Below are 19,228 nucleotides of genomic sequence, written 5' to 3' on the forward strand. Positions count from 1 at the left end.
GATGGAGATGAAGGGAAGGGAGTTGCACATTTTCCCACAAGCCTCTGATGGTCGGGGAATGCTGTTTGCCTTCAAGCGTCATACGACGCGACGGGAGTTTACTTTAGACAGCCACAATCTGAGGAGCCAGTACTGCAGTCATTAATGATGTGGGGAGGGGACAGAGCTATACTTTGACAAGTTTCTGCAGGTGTATGTTTGTCTGCGCGTGTTTTTCTGCGTGCATGCACGTGGGCGTGAGCGAGAGTATCGCAGTGTGAGAGTACATTGGGGGACAAGAGAATGTGTGTTTATGTGAGTGAGCCTCAAATGAAAGAGTGGAAAGAGGGAAAAACTGAACCTTCTGTGTGTCATGTGTAATGAAACAATAAAGGCTGAGTAGCTCTGGAAGGTGTGTGTGTGTGTGTGTGTGTGTCAGAGTGTGTGTCTCACCACGTCACTGGGCAAGTTGTGCAGGTCATCAAAGGGACTCTCCAGGGCGTTGGTGTCCACATTCAAAATGACCACATCCTCCAGTGATCGACTTCGTACTCTCTAAAAGAAGACATGTCCAGTGTTATCAGCAACAGTAATTTAAAACAACTCTAATCACCATCTCACAACACTGAACAAATCTCCACCTGTAATTAAATAATGTGTGTATTTTCTGCTTTTACAAAATGGAATTAAGGCATTAATTCTAAAGTTTTTTTGCCATCTAATATCCCATAGTAAGTAATTGTGTTTACTATTGAACACTGGTAGAATCATGTATGTTTTAAGTAAGTACAAAGAGCCTGACAACCTAGTTTGGTTAGAATCATTTAAAAAAATCATTAAATTAAGTTTGAAAAAAAAAAAAAAGTGTGGCCCAGGTGTGTTTCCAAGCAGACAAAGTCATTTCTATCCTGAAGCCGCGGGAAGGAGAAAGCACAGCGGTCACATTTAAAACCACACTGTCATCACACTCCTTTACGATTAACGATGAAATATGGCGTGCAGGAAAAAAAATATTAGGACATCTTTACTGTAACTCACACGCGCTCCCAAAAATGAAGAATAGCACTGAGAGGAAACATTTGGATTGCGCAAACATTTTCCACCGCACCAAAAACGTCATGCATCAACAACAACACAGTGATGCTGTGCTGTGCTGTGTGCATCCTGATGGCGACAAATTCAACTATTATTTCAGTGTGGCGCAGGATGCAGGCAGGTGTGGGGTGGGGGTGGTGGTGGTGGTGGTGGGGGGGGGGGGGGGGGGGCAGCATAGTGTGTGAATTTCTAGTTTGTCACTTTTGTGACAGCCTGTGCAGTGGAGGCTCACATGCTGATCTGGACTAATTATGTAGTGGCGGAAAGGGGGTCTGTCACGGATGCAGAGTGTGATAAATACTGCCACTGCCGCAACTGTCAGACAAATATCACACACACACACATACACACACACACACACACAAATAAACACACAAACACACACATATGTGCATTACAACATATGCATTTGCCCAATTATGCGCGCACACAGACAAACACTTACATACTAACACTTACACACAAGTGCAAATGTGCGCGTGCTTGCAACATGCATTCACACACAACAGCAGTGCTGGTGACGGCTTGCCCCCCAACCAACACACAGGGTTTAACAATGAAGCAGAAAAGCTCTTTGTTCGCAGATGCTTTTTCTGCCTTTCTCTCTGTCTTTTGTACTTCTGGTTAAGAATGCACACAAGCAAGACAGGGAGATAAAGAGGAAAAAACATTCTGTCAATTTTTTTGATTCAATGTGTTGGAGGTGCCAAAAACTGCCTTACTGAAATTTCAAATATTTTACACCGAAATTAAGAGCACCATTCACAATACAAGTTCCAGCGTTAGACCACTGACCATATACACAGAGAGGGAAAAACTTCCCTCAGTGTTATGTTCTTCTTAAAAAAAAATCCTATAAAAATTCATTATATCTCTGATGCAAATCAGGGAACACCATTCAACTTATCATATACAGTAAAGAGTTTTCACACTTATGCATCAATTTGCAGCAGCCTATATAATTATGCGCATACAATATAATGATGTACATTTATTTACATTCACATTTCGATGCACGAACATACCCACAGATTAACCAACGTACCTCCAGCAGACTAAGATGAACTCCCACAAAGTATGGCATGGGGGCACTGTGGATGGAGAGAGGGAGAAAAAGCTGTGAGCAATATCAATATCAGATGGTTACATGCAGTAAAGAAATATTTATGGAGGCTACTCTAAGAGTTAAGAGCTTCCTGTTGAGGGTATGGAATGTATTCAATAACTATGTTGATAGCTGATTAATTTTTAGTTATTTATTGAGCTATAGACTGGCATAAATCACATCTTATTCAATGTGAGGATTTGTTGCTTTTCTCTGTATTCGTATATAACTGTAAACAGAAGGCTGTTAGCAATCTGAAGATATGATCTGACTATTAAATACTTTGTGATGGCATTTGTGGATATTTTAACATGGTCTACACAAAATTATTAATAAAAATAAAAGATAAATTCAAAAATAAAAGACAACACGTGTTGAATCCCTCTAAGAATAAAAGCAAGACTATTTTCAAAGGCAAATCTTTTTTTTAAACTGCTCGATATGATATGAAAACAACTGTAATATGACAGCTGTGCATTGGATGCATTGAAACTAATACACTTTACATGAGGTAATATAATTGCAATATAGGCAACAAAACTGATTATCATCCATATGTTGTGCTTCAATTCGATCACGGCACAGCAGAGACGCTAACTAAAAATTACGACTTCAAAATTATTTTCCCAAGAACCACCATGACTCTCAAAATGGGACACAATATTAGATTAACTGGTGTATGTAGCAGAGCAAGCATATTGATCTGGTGCTACTGGACTGGTTTGTTTTAAAAATTCAGTTACCAGATAAGAAGAACAAGTTTTTCCTTCGTGCTGACTCTGAGCATTCTGGATTTTCATAAAGTTAAAATGTGACTTGAGTGTGTTTGTACATTTTGTCTCAAACTCTAACACTCCTGCTGCCAGTATGCATGAATTTACCTGGAAAGACATCACAGAATATTAATGCTACAACTCTTATTACTAACACGATCTATCATAATGATGAAAACAATATTAACAGTAACAGTATATTATCTTGCAGGACATTTAATGTTTTTTTTCCTCTAACAAAATGGTAGATTCAGAAAGTACAGACAGACTTGGAACACTTCCTAGAAAACTAAAGGTTACAAGTGTTAAATGTTTTCTTTTTACCCTAAAAGAATTATGCGTCACACGGTTATTATCATGTCATGCTTGTTATATGTATGCAAAATTTATGTTCGTATTCAAAATTAGCGGTAAGGAAAGGCTGAATCATAGCGTATGTTTCCCATGCACCAAGACGGATAAAATCAACAAAAACAGTCAAATAATAGAAACCATTTTTATGATGAGGTTTACAGAGGAGGCAATAATCGGATAGCTTTGGGTCAGTGTGTTCCTGGTCAGAATGATTCAGAAGCCACAGGCTTGTAATCAACTTAAAGCAACAGCAAAACAAACAGCAGGCCCGTAGCTCTGAACTTTAGCCGCTGTCTTCTCTGTTTCATGAATATCCAGTGCTGACTTTCATCAGTATCTACACAAATACATGCACGAAAACACACACGCAGAGCATCTAATATAATTTAGTTATCTAATCAGTGCATGGAGGACACCCCTGTGATTAAATAAGATGATGATGAGAATTCACAGAGTGTCGGAAATCACATTTCACTGTCAGTGATGAATAGCTTTTTGAAGCTGATGTGTCCCCTATGGTACAGCACTGTACTGTATGCGCTATCGGCAATGATTCAACAATAAATAGCTCCTTTTAAATAATATGACTTTCCCACTCCGGTTTTTTTTTGTTATACATGTACATATCTGAAGTTGAACACATGTAGATCCGTAGACGAGCTGTTACCTCTGCTTTCCATTCAGTTTCAATCAAGTCCATTTAGATCGGTTGGATTTGAGTTGGATGGGTGGTAATGAACCCCTGAGAGGGCTACGATGATGAGAGCGTGGTGCTAGCACTGGCATGAAATATGGAGCAAGGTGATCCAGGTCGTTCATTATGTCGAGGGGGCCACACTGGAGAAGGCACGCCGCGAGAGGCATCGTGAGAATGACTCGGAGAACGTGTGGGAGAATGTGTGAACATGTGTGTCTGCACTTTTAAACCGAGGTTCTAGCGGAAGAGCTCAGTGCACGGCCAGCACACATGGTGCGGCGTGTGTTTACGTGTCTGCGTGTCAGGTGTGTGCGTGAGCGTGTGTCGGAAGGTGGCTGAAAAACAAGAGAAAGAAGGGGAGAAAGTGGCAGGAGAGAAAAGGTGGGGTGTAAACATTTATTATGATGATCCTGATGGTGTTGGTGTATGTACGTGTGTATGTGCATGTGTGTGTGTGTGTGTGTGTGTGTGTGTGTGTGTGTGTTTCAGGGGTGGTCAGCCTTACCAGCAGTAGTCCAGAAGATGCGGGGGCAGTACAGGGATGAAGATGTGCTGCCAGTACATAGGAAAGAGCAGAGCAGCCGCACCGTGGACACATGCAGTTAACTACAGAGAGAGAGAAAGAAGCGAGAGGACAAACTCAACACAACTTTCCAAGGCAACACGAAAACTAAGAAAAAGAAAGACACGTCTATGCTGCATGTTTACTGGAAGCTTCAGTTTTTTTAAACTGAAGGTTTGCGTGATTTAAGTCTTCAGAATTTCCCAAAGAAAGAACTGCAACAAGTTTAAAGAAACTTTGAGCTAAATATACAACTCGTCTTTTTTTCTTTCCTACATTTCTACAACTTATTCAACTAAGTTTCTACACTGCTAGAGTCTATAGAAGAAGTCTAGAGAACCACAGCTCTATTTCCTTACAAACAATATCCTGTTAATATCCTGTTTTTAAAAAAGTCAAACAGTCTGATCAAGGTTACTGCTGCCATGGTGATGCTTTGTGGTGATGTGTAATGGTGATGTACAATATGTTTGATTTCATTGAGTAAGCCTTTAATCTTGCTCACAAACAAAAGCCCTCAGTGGGAAAGTGGTGCACCGAGATGTCTGGTGCTGTTGTGATGAACACAAGACCTGCAAGCTATTGTTGCAGGAAGAGAAGAACACACTGAGAGCTGGAGATCAACCGGTTGATAGGATCCTTGTCTTAAACTCATGACAGATACACAGCAGAAGAGAGACAGATTGATGAGGAGGTGAAAGGAGAAATATTGAAAAGACTGACATGAAGAAAGGCAACATGTGCTTTACACGCAGGGAAACATGAAACCAATGTTTCTTACATATTGATTAATTTGTGGTGGGTCATCACTGCAATAATGCTGCCACTATTGCCCATGGCATTGAGACATAAAACAAATCATTCAAAGCACAGAATCTAATCTGATTTGAGCACAAAAATGAGAGCGAATACAAGGCCAGCGTTTATTATAAACTGCTTTTCAATTCAATGTCAAAGTGGGAATTGTGCTGTGACCTGCACAAAAACAACAAAAGGAGCCCAAAACAGTGCTGACAGTAACCATAAAAAAATTCAAAATTAACCCAACTCCTATGACTAAGAAATTAAAGAGAAAATAACCTCTTTTTTTTAACAAATAATGAGATGCAATCACATGAAGATGGCATTCCTTATCAAAGGAGCTCTCTACATTACACATAAAATTAAAGTCATTGTCTCCCATTGTCTTAAAACCAGCACGCCCCTCTTGACATCCCATCTCATGAAAACCCAGCTATAGTAATGACCTGCAACACACATACACACACACTGAGACACACAGACACGGCAGGAGAAAGAGGCGTTAGCTCATCCCCCAGATTAAAATAACATGATTAAATATGGAAAGAGAACAGAGGTCTGAGGGGCTCCTGCGGGACTTCATTAGGGCAAATTGCCAAAGAATGAAACATGAGTTAGCCAAGAGAGACTGCGGGCTAGGCCAATACCGCCGGGACCCCGGAGCAGCAGCCGCTGTTATACTGCTGCAGCTTCACAGTCAATGTGTGAAGCGGACACACGCTATCACACACACACACGCACAACTACCAGGAGACCCCCTGCTCACTGACACACACAGTGTCACAATTGACCGGCCAAAAGCGGGCGAAGCTTGGCGGCTGAAAACCACTGCTGCCAGAGGGAGAGAAGGAGTGCCCCACCCTCTGAATCCACCCCAACATCAAGCCCGGACATCTGAAAAGCTTACAACAAAAAAGTGTGTGTGTGTGTGTGTGTGTTTGTGTGTGTCCATGTGCCTCCCTGCCTGCATGTTTGTTTTAACTGCATTCATTTTTCATATTGGCTGAAAAAAAAAAAGCAATGATTTTTTTTTTTTTTTTATTGTCTCCATGCAATCTCTCATACACCCAGTCCCACAATAGTTAGGACTTAATCAACATTTAATTGGTGTCTTGCTCTGTGTATCTGCATATGCATATTTCCGCTGCCTGCCGTCTTCAAATAAAACACAACAATGCCACGCTCCTGTCAGGATTAATTCCCCGGCAAACAGTTTGTTTTTTTGCTAATTCTGAAAATAAATCAATGCTATGAATATTAATGTCTGAAAGTGAGGCACTTGGTGGAAGAGCTACTATCAAAACCATCACACCCTTCTCCCTTTTTCCAAAGCGAGGACGGTAAGGGGCCATTAAATTGTGATGAAGAGAGGTCAGCGATCCGGCTGTGAATATACATACACACATAGGTACATGTGCCACACACGCACGCACGCACGCACGCACGCACGCACACACGCACACACACACTAAGTAGAGCGCCAACAGGCGAGTGTATTCCTCCTCTGGGAGTGCGAGACAAGCCCCAGCCATTCGCTGGTACCAGGAGGTAATGGCACAGAACACCTCGCTAACCAACTCCAATTATCTCCACCAGGCCACAAGGTGAGCCCCCCAACTGGCATGATTTACTCTCAGGTTGAAAGGGAAAACAGGAGTCTCTCTCTCTGCCTCTCTTCTTCTCAGGCTGGGTGGCTGGCTTGGGGGAGTTGGCCGAGAGGGGTGGGGGTGGGGGGTTACTGAAACTAAGATAATGATTTATAAAGCAAATCTAGATTTCTGTTTTCTTTTATTTGCTATCTCCAAAGCAACGGAGGTGGCAGTGTGCCTGAGATAAGGCAACTTGGAGGGAACTCCAGAGGAATAGTTCACATATTTGCTTCTCTAATTCAGCTTAATACAAATCCCTGTGTCCTTGTTCAGGTTTTAGAATGAACGAGGCAAAAAGTAAAAGGAAGATAAATTGGAAAAAAGAGAAATCGTACCCCTCTTTTTTTTTTCTTCATTTAAGGGGGGGGGGGGGGGGGGGGTGCTTCACATGAGAGTGGGTCATGAGAGGCTAAGGCTGATAAAATATTTGCCAGGCTGATAAATAATAGATGAGTGGAGCCAAATGGCTTACACGCTCCACAAAAGACCTGGGTGCTTAATATTCCATTCAATGGAGAATCACAGATACAGTCCCCAAGAACAAATACAGGATTAGGTGCTGGGTCCAGTCCTCAGGGACCAGGGCTCTGCCCGGTAATGAGGGGCTGCCTGCCTCTTACACTGTGTGTGTGTGCGTATGTGCGCATGGGTGTGTGTGTGTGTGTTCCCCCTTCCTCAGAGAGAAGCTAACCGATTATACAGCGACAGCCTGCTTCAAAAAGCAGTCAAGGTCTTTGGTTCTGCCCTGAGAGCTTTTTTAGTGCGCTGTAGCCGAGACAGAAAGTGTCCACGCTAACACTGGTTTTCCACGATCCATTCAACTAGACTAAAGGACGGAGAGACAGAAAGAGACAGACACAAAGGGACAGGGACGAGGAGGTGAAAGTGGGCGAAGAAGAAAGAGAGAAGTGAAGAGATCAAATTTGCATTGCAACTTTGAAGTAGGTAGCAATAAAGCTAAGCTAAGAGGTCACACGCCACTTTTGTCAATAATGGAGTCTGAGTGTGAGTCAGTCGCTGTGTCCCATTCATACTACACACTTCAATGAAGACCTATATGCTATATGTCTTAGCATTTTTGTTTTGCAGTCAGTATAACATAATGACTGCATGTTGATTTTTTCAAATGCTACCAGGAAATGAAACTATGTGTGTGTCGTTGATGTCAATCAAACTGCGACTCTGGAACGTCACTACCAATTAAACTTCACAAATAGACATTAAAATGTTTTTCATGGATTTAATAGTCATTTTTCATTTTCTGCTGTGTTCACAAAGCTGTTTTACCACCATCTACAATTTGTTTTAATACTTTCCAGCTGTGAGCAGCTCCCCCATTTCCTTTGTGCAATGCATTGTGGGACAATAATGTCCATCAGCTGCACACTGCAAAAGTGCATAGCAGCTGCATACAACAAAAGTGTTGTATGCGTGCTTGCTGAACTGTTTCACTTTTGCACTTAAAACCTGCTAAGAAGTAGTATACGCTATGGAATAAGGATACAGCTGTGTTTTTTTTCTGCAGGAAATTAACAGAAGCTGAGTCATGACACATCCACTCATCCAGTTAACAGGAGACAAATGTTAAAGGATAACTTTGATATTTTAACCTGGACCCTATTTTCCCATGTATATGAGTCTAAGAGACTGATGTGAACAACAATTTTGGAAACTAGTCCAGTACTGAGTGAGTGGGCAACAGCCAGCAGCCACGCAACGGACTGCAATGTCAGCCTATAGGGCAATTGAACACTGTCAGTGTATCCTAATTAAAAGTGGTTATTTTTGCCACAGATGGGCTTGGATTTTTTTTCTAAGTGGCTGAAGTGTCTCTTTACCTTTCACTTTTTCACTTCATCCGGTCTGTTTGTTATTGTCTTGTCAAGTGGAAGTCTGGTCCTGAAATTTCACAAGATGTCACTTGTTGCAGGAAGACAACAGTGGTAACATGAGTGAGATTTAGATAGTTTACAGAAAACGTAGTTTAGTGTTATCTAAAAGATTTACTTTAATAAGAATCTGAGCCTGTCTGTGGCAAAAATAACCACTTTTAATGGCGATACAGAGATGGCATTCCAGTGCCCCATTACTGACACTGCAGCCTGTTGCGTGGCTGCTGCCAACACAAGAAGTTCAAAAATTGTTGTTCACATAAGTCTCTTAAGCCCCGTTTCAACCAAACACCTTTGGTTTGGTACATTTGGAACCAAAAGTAACCCTTCAGACATGGTACCTAGACCCTAGTGTTCCCACTGCAAACAGTACTCTTAAATGTGGGTGGGGTTGTTGTCGCTTACTGCTCCGTCCAGCACTCACTGTATTTCCTCATTATCGGTGACACAGATGGAAGTCTGCACCTTGTTTATTGTCCACAGAACTGAGTTGTATGCCAACATTCAGCCCTGAGCAGAGTGACCGTCCGCTATTGACCAATCAACAAACTGCAGTGTTCACAGCTCCACCTTTTAGTACCAGATCTGTGTGCTAGGTACCCCAACAGAGGGGGGACCAAAAATGGGGACGGTGCGGAACGGTTTGATTGGTACCATCCACAACTGTTCATAGTGGAAACGGAAAAAAAGTGTACCAAACTGAACTGTACCGTTCTGCTCAGTGGAAATGGGGCTTTGGACACATATTTACTGGAAAAAAGGGTCCAGGTTGCAAAATGCTCAAGTTAACCTTTAATTAAATTTGGATAGCTACTACAGCTCTTCTCACAGCCCACAAGCCATCAAACTGCTCTCTATACTCATAAATCATCATTTTCAGATGAGTTCATCCCTCTACCTGACTGAACCATTTCGCAACCCTTCAACAGTGATGTTTCCTTAAAGAGCCGGACATACCAGAAACATCAGATCTTCTCAACACTGCAACTCTGAGCTCTGCAGACTCTGTCAGTAAGCAGTGTGTTTCCACCCACATCTTTCCTCTTTACCTGAGCAACTGGACATGTTGAAATGAAACACAGACAGAAAATGGAGAAACTGCTACTGTGAGGGTCTACATACACCTCTTTCGCATATTTTTTATATTAAACTGCAGTGTAATGGAGATTTTACTGGACTGAGAAAACTCATTCCCTCTGCTTACATACTCTTATATGAGGGAACCTATTGCACATTACAGTCAGAGCACAGTGTGAGACAAATAGCTGCTGCAGCAGGCAATGTAATTCAATTTGACAGGAGGAATGGTATCAACAGAGTCGCTCTTGACCTCTTCACACCAGCCTCAAATACTCATTTCCCCTCCACTAGCCTTTCCTTCCAACTCTGTCCCTACACACTCTCCAAATTCAATCCTCTCCTCTCCATTCCCAGTCTCATTTCCATCCCAGTTCTTCATTTCTTATTCTGTTTTCCTCCTCTCATCCTGCTGTCTTCCTGTCCATTGCTACCTCTCCCTCGTTTCTCCTGTTGGTGTATCGCTAAGTTAGCCTTTCCCTCTCCCCTCCCCTGCACAGAGTAAGTCACCAATTACCCGCGCTGTGCTTCTCCCTCTGTTGACAAACGCCGGTGTCAGGCCCGGCACAACGCAGGTGTGCCACAAACAAGTAGGTGGCACAGGGAGAGAGAGAGAGGGCACACAGGACGACACGGGGAACAGCTAACGCCAGTGCCTCCCACACATGCACACACAGTCACCGACTCTCTCGCAGAAAGACACAAGACATAAGGTACAAACACCTGTGAGTGCACGAGACACACAAACAGATGCATGCAAAAGAGACACAAACAGCCACAACATGCACATGTGCACATACACACATTCGCCGCGGCACAAGTCAGACACATGGCACGGGGCTGAGATAAGTCTATTGAGGGGAAGGATGTCCCGATGTTCTGCAGATGCCCAACAACAGAGAGACGCATTAAGACACCCAGGAAGAGGGAGGCAAAGTCAGAGGGAAAGAGAGGTGCACGGCAGAGTGAGTGAGAGACAGATGGACAGAAAATAATATGTCAGCAAGGAAGAATAACTAAGATAGAGAGAAAGTAGAGAGACAGGGAGAAGTCAGGGAAAGAGAGGAGAAGAAGAACAGAGGAAAAGGCAGGAAACAGAGAGACAGCTGGCACTCTAGGGCATGGTGGATGGATAGTTCCTTGTTAGCATAGGCCTGACAGGCTGATGAGAGGGCTGCTGTCAGCCGGTGCTGGGGCCAGGCTGTGTGAGTTTGGGCGATAGGCAGGGCAGAGGCTGGGCTCGAGAGCTGGGGGGCCCTCGGCAGATGAAAGACGCGGAGGGTGGTGGGGCGATGGTGGTGGTGGGGGTCCTCCCAACTGACTAGTTAGAGGAAGGGCCGATGCAGCCCTATTATACGGCCCTATGACAAGGCTGCACGCTCGGCTGGCTCCCGCCCCTGCGCCACCGCCGACCGGCCTTTTAAAACAGTGGTACCATTCACCTCCGGTCACGAAACAGCAATAAGTCAACTGACGCATTGTTGTAAGATCATGATTTATTCCTTTGCTGTTGGCTGCTTGCGAGACGCGCCGGCCATGTACCGGCAGACTGACACACTGGGTTCACCGGGGGCTTTAACACAGGCAGCACCTAGAGCAGGCAGAATAAATGCAGCATATCTGTGTGTATGTGTGTGTGTGTGTCTTTTTCTCTTTCTTTCCACTTTCTATTCCCTGTTTCTCTTTGCTTGGCTGAGAGGCTGGACAGGCGGAGGTGGTGAAAAGCAGCTGGATGGTACTAACGATGTTACTAACAATACCTTCTCTCATACATCCTCTGTCTGTGGCAAGCAGACTATAGAAATATTACCTGTCCATCCAGTGACTGCTAACACTCACTTTAACAAACATTTTTGACAAACTCTGACGTTAATTATATATTTTCCTTCCTTTAAGATATTTGATCACAAGACAGTGGTGTGGATAATGAGCCGGGCTCTTTGCAGATAAGTATGTATACACTTAGATAGCTGGCATCCAGAATTGTGGCAGCCATTCCCACTTGAACTAGGAGGTCATTCTACCCAACAGCAAAAAATAACGCATAATAACATCAGGCCTGCGTGTAATCCCAGCGGAGATGTGAAAATACCTTTGTACTACAGTGCCTGACATATATCGCTACCAAACCAAAACACCTCTCCCTGAGGAAGATGGATGGATAGATAGATGAGTGGATGAAGGATTGCAGAGGATAAAAGGTTTGCGGAGGTAAAGGTCTGACGTGGAAGCTCTTAAAAAAAATCCTGTCGGCATAAATTTGCTAAAGAAAAAAAAAAAGCCAAGATTAGTCTAAGAGCTGCAGAAAACTATAAATCACAGACAAATATCGCCTCCACCCCCTCTTCCTGCTAAAAAGAAAAACACCTTCACCCTTGAGTCTGATAATTTACATCGTGTAACCCTTGTGTCACAGCACAGTGTGCAGCCTAGACCCTGAGCGGAGTGCTGCTGGTCTGAGGAGCTGAGGGGAGACAGGTGATATTCTCTGAGGGCTGGGTAATTTTTTACAGCTCTTTCTGATTATAGCTCCTATGGGAGACCTTGGGTACCGTTCCCTCCAGCACCCATCACCACCCACGGGCCCCTCCGGCTGTTCAGTGTTCTGCAGCCTTGTAGATACCAAGGCAGGACCAGCTACACTACAGATAGGACTTGGATGACATCACTTCCCTCTCCCATCTCATCTGTCATAAACATTTGGCTCTGCCTCATCAGCCACTAGATAACATGGGGAGGGGGGGTTGGAATGAGGAACAGAGGGAGGAAGTAGGGGGAGAAAGACCCAGAGAGCTCTCCTCCCTCATACAGATAGACAGACAAAAGGACTTTAACTTATGTGAGAGAGTTAAGACATGTAATAACGGATAATTTAAGGCTTTTTAGCCATTAATTAATTGTTGCAGTTGTAAGACAAACAGTCAAATATAATCCAGCTTTAGTGCGGATTTCACAGCTTGTCAGAGCGCGGTGACAGTGCGGCTGTCTGACTGCAGGATGCCCGGGCAGAGAGGCGTTGGGGGGCGCAGACAGATCAGTTCAACTCTCTCTGTACAAGTAGCGTAGCCATGTCAGATAAATATCCTCATCGTACTAATTAGGGTTTGATATCCTGCTGGATTATTGATGAAGAGAATCATGTTTAATCTAGGAAACAGTCCCAACATTTGAGCTATACACTTTTTAAGAGGGCAAATCAGTATCTAAATTTGATATGAAGCCAAAAATAGCAACTGTGACTCTCTATGACTGTAGATTAGCATCATTTTATAATATTATGAAATCAAGGTTTTTGGGTGCAAGTGAGATAGCTAAGAAGAATCTCACATTATATAACATAACATGGTGACTAGGGCTGCGTATTGGCAAGAATCTGATGATACAATACGAATCACGATACAGGAGCTTCAATTCAATATATTGCGATACCGTTAGCAACGCAATACATTGCAATTTTTTAATGATTATTTATGGCTGAATACAGACACTGAAGCATTTAATAACAACATTTAGTGAGCAGCGGCAGAAATAGCCACTAGGGCTGTGTCTTGACAAGAATCTGGTGATATATGTATCACAATACAGTTACGATTCAATATACTGCGATATTGTTACACACCTCTATGACTGTTGTGGAGTGGAAGAGTCAAATGGCTGGAGATAGATTATGACTCTACTATACAGCAGTCAAAAAAACACAAAATGTACCACTTCCACACATTTTTGCATGTAAACTACTAATTAAAATTTGAGTGTTTTTGGAAATTGATATCACAAAACATATTGCAATACTCAAGTGTATCAATATTTCCCTACACCCCCTAGTACTGAAACCAGGAAACTCATCCTTCGAGTGGTTGTGGTACTTGAACTATTTTCTGAAAATATTTTCCCCTTGCGCCTGACAGGGCAGAGCTGATAACTGACTGCAGCTGAGAGAATGACTTGGAAGGGATGGACTCACAGTGCTAAGCTTGCTTGAGGTAATGATGATGCGCCGTTCGTGCAGCATACTGGCGTAGAGCTGGAGCATGTTGTTGACGTCCACAGCCACAAAGTACTCTGTCAGGTTCCTCTGGAGATAGACAGGAACAGAAGGATGTGCAGGTACATACAGTAACAAACTGTCCTTGCTTACAGTAAAGTGTCAATGCTACAGACGGCGAGAGTGCCAGAGTGTGCCATAAAAAGAGACATACAGTACTGGCTGTAAAAGGACTTGGACTTCCATCTCTGCACATATTGTTGTGCAGTAAAAAAAAATAAGTGGATGGGAAATCCATTTTTAAACCATCTGATACAGTCAAATTTAAAAAATAGATTATATATCAATCAGTGTTGCTTAAATGTGTCAAATTGATCACTGTTTTCATCTTACTGTAAAGACTTGTGAGGTGTTCAATATTCGAGCTACAATTTGAATACAAAATCAACAAAAAAGAACATGTGTTCAGTTTGAATTCCTATAATACCCATGGCAATCAGTGAACTTCGACATTAAAAGTACAAGCACCACAGGAGATAAAACCGAAACAAGAGGATGATGCAATAATTTCAAAAGGTGACAAGTGTATCTGATTAAAAACGATTAGAGGCAGAGATGTTTCCAGAAGAGCAGGATCTCTCTTTATCTCCTTTTGCCTCTTTTCTGTTTCTTTTTCCATGAATACTTACGCTCTCAGGGATAGTTGGCAGTCCATTGATATCCGGGGCAATGAAGTAGGAGTGCTGCGAAAAACACAAACATGCAGGAGAAAGAAGAGGGAAGGTCACAAGTGAAGCATACCACTCACACAGAAGAGAATGAGGGGAAGAGTGGGGGGGGGGGAAAGGCCGTTCACTTTGTTCTATGATTTATGGCTCATCTTCAGCTCTGTCTATATGAATTGCTGAGCTGGTGTCTGAACTGTGGCAATGCTTTTATCAGGCCTACAGAACAGAGAAAGCTCAATAGCAGCTCAGCTCCCCATAGACACAGACTGGGGTGATGTCTCCGGTGGAAAACTGAGTCTTTATTTAAGCATTAAAAAGGCTCGCGGAGCACCAACACACAGACACAACTATACGCGCACATGTGCGCACGTGTGCATCCACACAGACACACACACAGGTTGTTTAGAGGATCACAGGGCTGCCTGTCTCACTTTGGGAGAGCAGGGCAGGTTCAGTGTTCAGATCAAAGGGGCCTGAGAGAGGTGGTGTTTGGAGACAGGTAGACAAAGCACCAACTGAAACACACTATTGTGTTTCTCTCACACACTCTCCTGGATCCTTAGTACACCTGCGTTTCTCTAGGCCTTCGCTCGACCATCTGTTGCAGGTCTTTGCTTAAATTAACTGTGGCGTTTACAGTAGATACTCACACAGTATTTTAAGTAAAATATTAAAATTTATTTAGTCTTCTAAGACTTCACAGGGTTTAAACTTGCCACTACCGTTTACTTACAAATGCAAATCATCAAACCAATAATGTCAGGCTCCAACACAGTCAGTGTTTTCTCTAATAGTTGAGAATTTGTTTCGTGGCCCCTGTGGCAGGAAGAACGACATCCAGCTCCTGAGAGTTGGTTGCGAAACACTCTGAGTAGCTAACAATCTGCGCTTTGAAAAGATGCAATAATAAATAGAAAAAAAAACAGATTAAACAGAAGGCAACTTAACAGTGATACACTACATAACAAACAGTGTGATTAAGAGTATGCAAACATAACAGGAGTCATTCAAAATCAGCGACCCCGTCACCAAGAAAGAAAGATGTCTCTAATTATAGAGATATGAGAACCCGAGAGAAGAGAGGAAGCCCGTCACATACAGTATAAGTATGATAAGATTTTAAAAATCCATTACAATGAAAAAATATAAGGTGGCAAGCAAGGTCAGGACAATTTGTTTTGATGTGACGATGAAGTCCTAACTATCTGACATCATTCTGTGCCATTTTGAACCCTAACCCATGACATTATTTCACGAACTGATTCAACAATGTCCAAAAACTACAATGTTTGGTTGTGAGCACATTTCACTTCAGAGTACTGGTGGCCAGTATTCAAGGGTGTGGGTTTTGTTTCAGTTTCAATTTTTTTTTTTTTTTTGATTTCATGTGTTCATGAAATGAAGGGTTGGGGGGGGGTCCACCACTAGAAAATTAGGAGTATTAAACACTTGATTTCCTGCATTCTGGTGAACTTTTATGCACCAATTTGTGCATTTTCTGCATCAGGTTATGGTGTAATTGTATTAAGTTTTGCCAAAACAAAACTCCTGTGCTACTTTCATGTTTTTACTGGGCAAATGTTCTAAATATTAGGTATAATGTGCCCCTGTGTCCCCCACCCGCCCAAAATCTTAACCTATGTTGGTACTGTTATGGTGCCTGACACTAAAAGTAAATGTTATATGCATACAACAGTGGAAAATTTCTGCCAACTGCAAAAAAAACTGCTAAAAACCAGTAAAAAGAATGATGCTTATTATTTTCAAGTGACAGTGTTTGAGCAAATAAAACATTAACAGACTGTAATGATGAAGTCAAAGCAATGGCTCCACATATGTCTGTGGTTAACACTGGAGCATTGAGTTTAATGTAAAACAAACTAAAATGTTTCACCCTGTAAGTGTGAAAAATGTGAAATCAATTATCATGAGCAAACAATCGTCATATTCCCAGAGGACGGTTATTGTTGTAGTCGAGCAGAGCTAAGAGGAGATCAACATACAGCACGCACAAACACTAAACTGGAGCCAGCGCCCAAGGCTTTGCCTTTTGATTTTTCTCTTTTTATGAGCAAAAGATAAGCTATCTGAGCATAAGCAACTCCTCTGCCCCCTTCTTTAAGGCAACTGGATTTTTTGTAGATGTTTGAATTACTGCAGCCATACTTCTATGGATATTTTGCACAGCTACATTACACCTTAAAAAGAACATACAGAAAAACATAATTTTCAACATGGAAGTTAAAGCAGTCTTTAAGTAGGAAAACATGCGGTTACGGATTTGAGTGTCCCTACCACTGTTTCCTGTTTCCAGCAGCAGCCAGCTATATGCAAAAGATAATTATGTAAGTTAATTGAAATATGTTTTTTTTTTGTCAGATGAAAGATTTTTAAACAGAGGCCAACCAGTTGTTTTATTTGCGGCGTGCTTTTTGACAGAAAGCAGGAAACAAACAAAAATGCCAGGGTTTTCTGTCCTGGAAGGACGTGCAAAAGGGAAAAAGCAAATGTCCTAATGGAAGTTACTGTATCTTGGATCATAACAAGTGTGAACTCCCATGCACTGCACCACATTTTTTCCAGGGAAACACTAACAGTTAGTTTGTGGTTATGCTGTAGCTGAGAAGCAGAAATAGGCTAGTTAGCATCAAAGCTAATAACTGCTGCTACTACACAAACATCCAAACTGGCGGGAAAAAATGGCAGCTAGTGTTAACGGTTAACTGTCGACTTTATAAAACACAAATACACTTAATAGCTATTATGTAAAAATACTTGCAAGAGTAGATCTAGGTAAATTTGTAAATTTAAATGATTTAAACTTTAATGAAGGCAAACTTCTCACAACAAATTTCACTTTCATCTTAGCCTTCATGCTGGATCTATTTCCTGACTAAAGTTTTTTAATTAGATCATTTTAAAAGGATTTTTCCAGTGGCACCTGTAGGGCTGCCTAGTTTCTGCAAAATCATTAAAGGAAGACAGCAGATAATAAAATGAATAAATGTTCCTATCGTACCTTGTTAATTAACTCACCTGGGTAACTCTCATTCTTACACTGGTATGCGACGAGGGTACAGATGAGCTGCCTTTTTTTATGCTAAATGCTACATGCCAGACAAGTGGAGTTCAACATTTTTGCTCCTTTGTCATCTTTGAAAACAATACTGTATGTTAGAAAGGAAGTGTGTGTTATAGTCAACTGAGAAGAAGACGAGTACGAGAAGAACTGAAGCAAAATAAAAGGTTAGTGTGAATAAACAAACTATAATCAAAGATCAGGGACTTGAGGTAACACATCTGAGGCACAGAACAACCCCCCCATAACTATACATACAGTTAACAGTGTACTGCATATTTCTTCTCCTGTGCTCTGTGCGCTAAATAATGTTTCCCTGTTGGACTACAAATTCATGGCATTGTGATAATCACAACCCATGCTCCCCAACTCAACCCAGGCTTTCATTGGCTGTTTGCTTGCTTATCTGCTTTTTTCTTATTCTTTCTAAGACATGTTTATATAAAAACATTGAAAGTGGGTTAACTGGAGAGGCATCAAGGAGATTTTTTGAGCACAATTGCCTTTGCTTTAAACATAAAGAGGGAGAAAAAAAACTTTTGATATTCAGAGAGAGAATATAGCAGTGTGGAATGGCATTAATCATTTACAAAGTTTGATTGTTTTCCAGAGGAGAAGAAACATACACCAAGGCCCAGGATAGTTTGTTTTTGTTATATTTAAAAAGATAGCACAGCTTATTTGGCCAAATTGGAAAGCCGTGGCTCCCATGCGATTAGTACAGCAGCGGTTTCATATTTCACAGCAGCCTCCTTCCCTCCTCCCGCTTCTGCCGTTCACTCATTCCCCTCCACTCACCGGCTCCTTGCTTCGCCGATCTCTCAGTACTTGCCCAGTGGCAATATACAACTGCTCATTCTTGCACAATGAGAGAGGGAGATAGAGAACAAAACAGGGTTCACACATGAAAGGGGACAATGATCCTTCTTCTTGGCTGCCATGATAAAACAAAAAACACTCTTTTAGGGAATAATTCTGCTTCATCAATTAAATATCAAACTGGTGGCTTCTCCAGAAAAGACATGGAGCGATCACCTCTGTTCTCCGGGGCTTCTTTTCCAATGAAGCTCTGAGATGCAGATGAAAAGATTCTGTTCACACATATACAGCTGATGAGGGAAAAAAAAAAAAAAAAAAAAAACTGACACAAAGAAAAAATAAATCACAAGGAATCTTAATTGACCTTGTTAACCTTCATGAAGATATATTGATTACTTCATATTAGTCTTGTTATGTTGTAAATTCATCTGTGTAATTAGATGCGTATCCTTCTGAGACCTATGCTACAGAAAAGACCCAGAGTTGCTTTTTTAATTGGTCCAAAAAAAGGAGCGGAGGTCCTCAAGGACAAAGGCTAACACCGAAACTCTTTTGATGCCTTAACGGTGTGGAGTCTAGGCAAATCAAAAATAAAAATATTAGCGAACAAAACACTATGAGTTTAGCAGTCCT

The 19,228-nt window shown here is 42.0% G+C and overlaps 1 protein-coding gene across 2 annotated transcripts in view; it reads right to left on the bottom strand.

Moving 5' to 3' along the window:
• The window catches only part of dennd1b (DENN/MADD domain containing 1B), a 115,820-nt gene that overhangs the window by 41,610 nt on the left and 54,982 nt on the right, over positions 1–19,228 (bottom strand). The window contains exons 8-13 of one of the 2 annotated variants that reach the window (XM_033621657.2): positions 18,575–18,634; positions 14,659–14,712; positions 13,949–14,059; positions 4,509–4,609; positions 2,120–2,165; positions 433–534 (exon numbers count right to left, since the gene is read on the bottom strand). In XM_033621657.2, the coding sequence (XP_033477548.2) occupies positions 433–534; positions 2,120–2,165; positions 4,509–4,609; positions 13,949–14,059; positions 14,659–14,712; positions 18,575–18,634 (474 nt within the window). The remainder of the gene's footprint in view (positions 1–432; positions 535–2,119; positions 2,166–4,508; positions 4,610–13,948; positions 14,060–14,658; positions 14,713–18,574; positions 18,635–19,228) is intronic. The other variant, XM_033621659.2, reaches the window with a different exon arrangement.

This window comes from Epinephelus lanceolatus, chromosome 6 (assembly GCF_041903045.1).
Source record: "Epinephelus lanceolatus isolate andai-2023 chromosome 6, ASM4190304v1, whole genome shotgun sequence".
NCBI lineage: Eukaryota > Metazoa > Chordata > Actinopteri > Perciformes > Serranidae > Epinephelus > Epinephelus lanceolatus.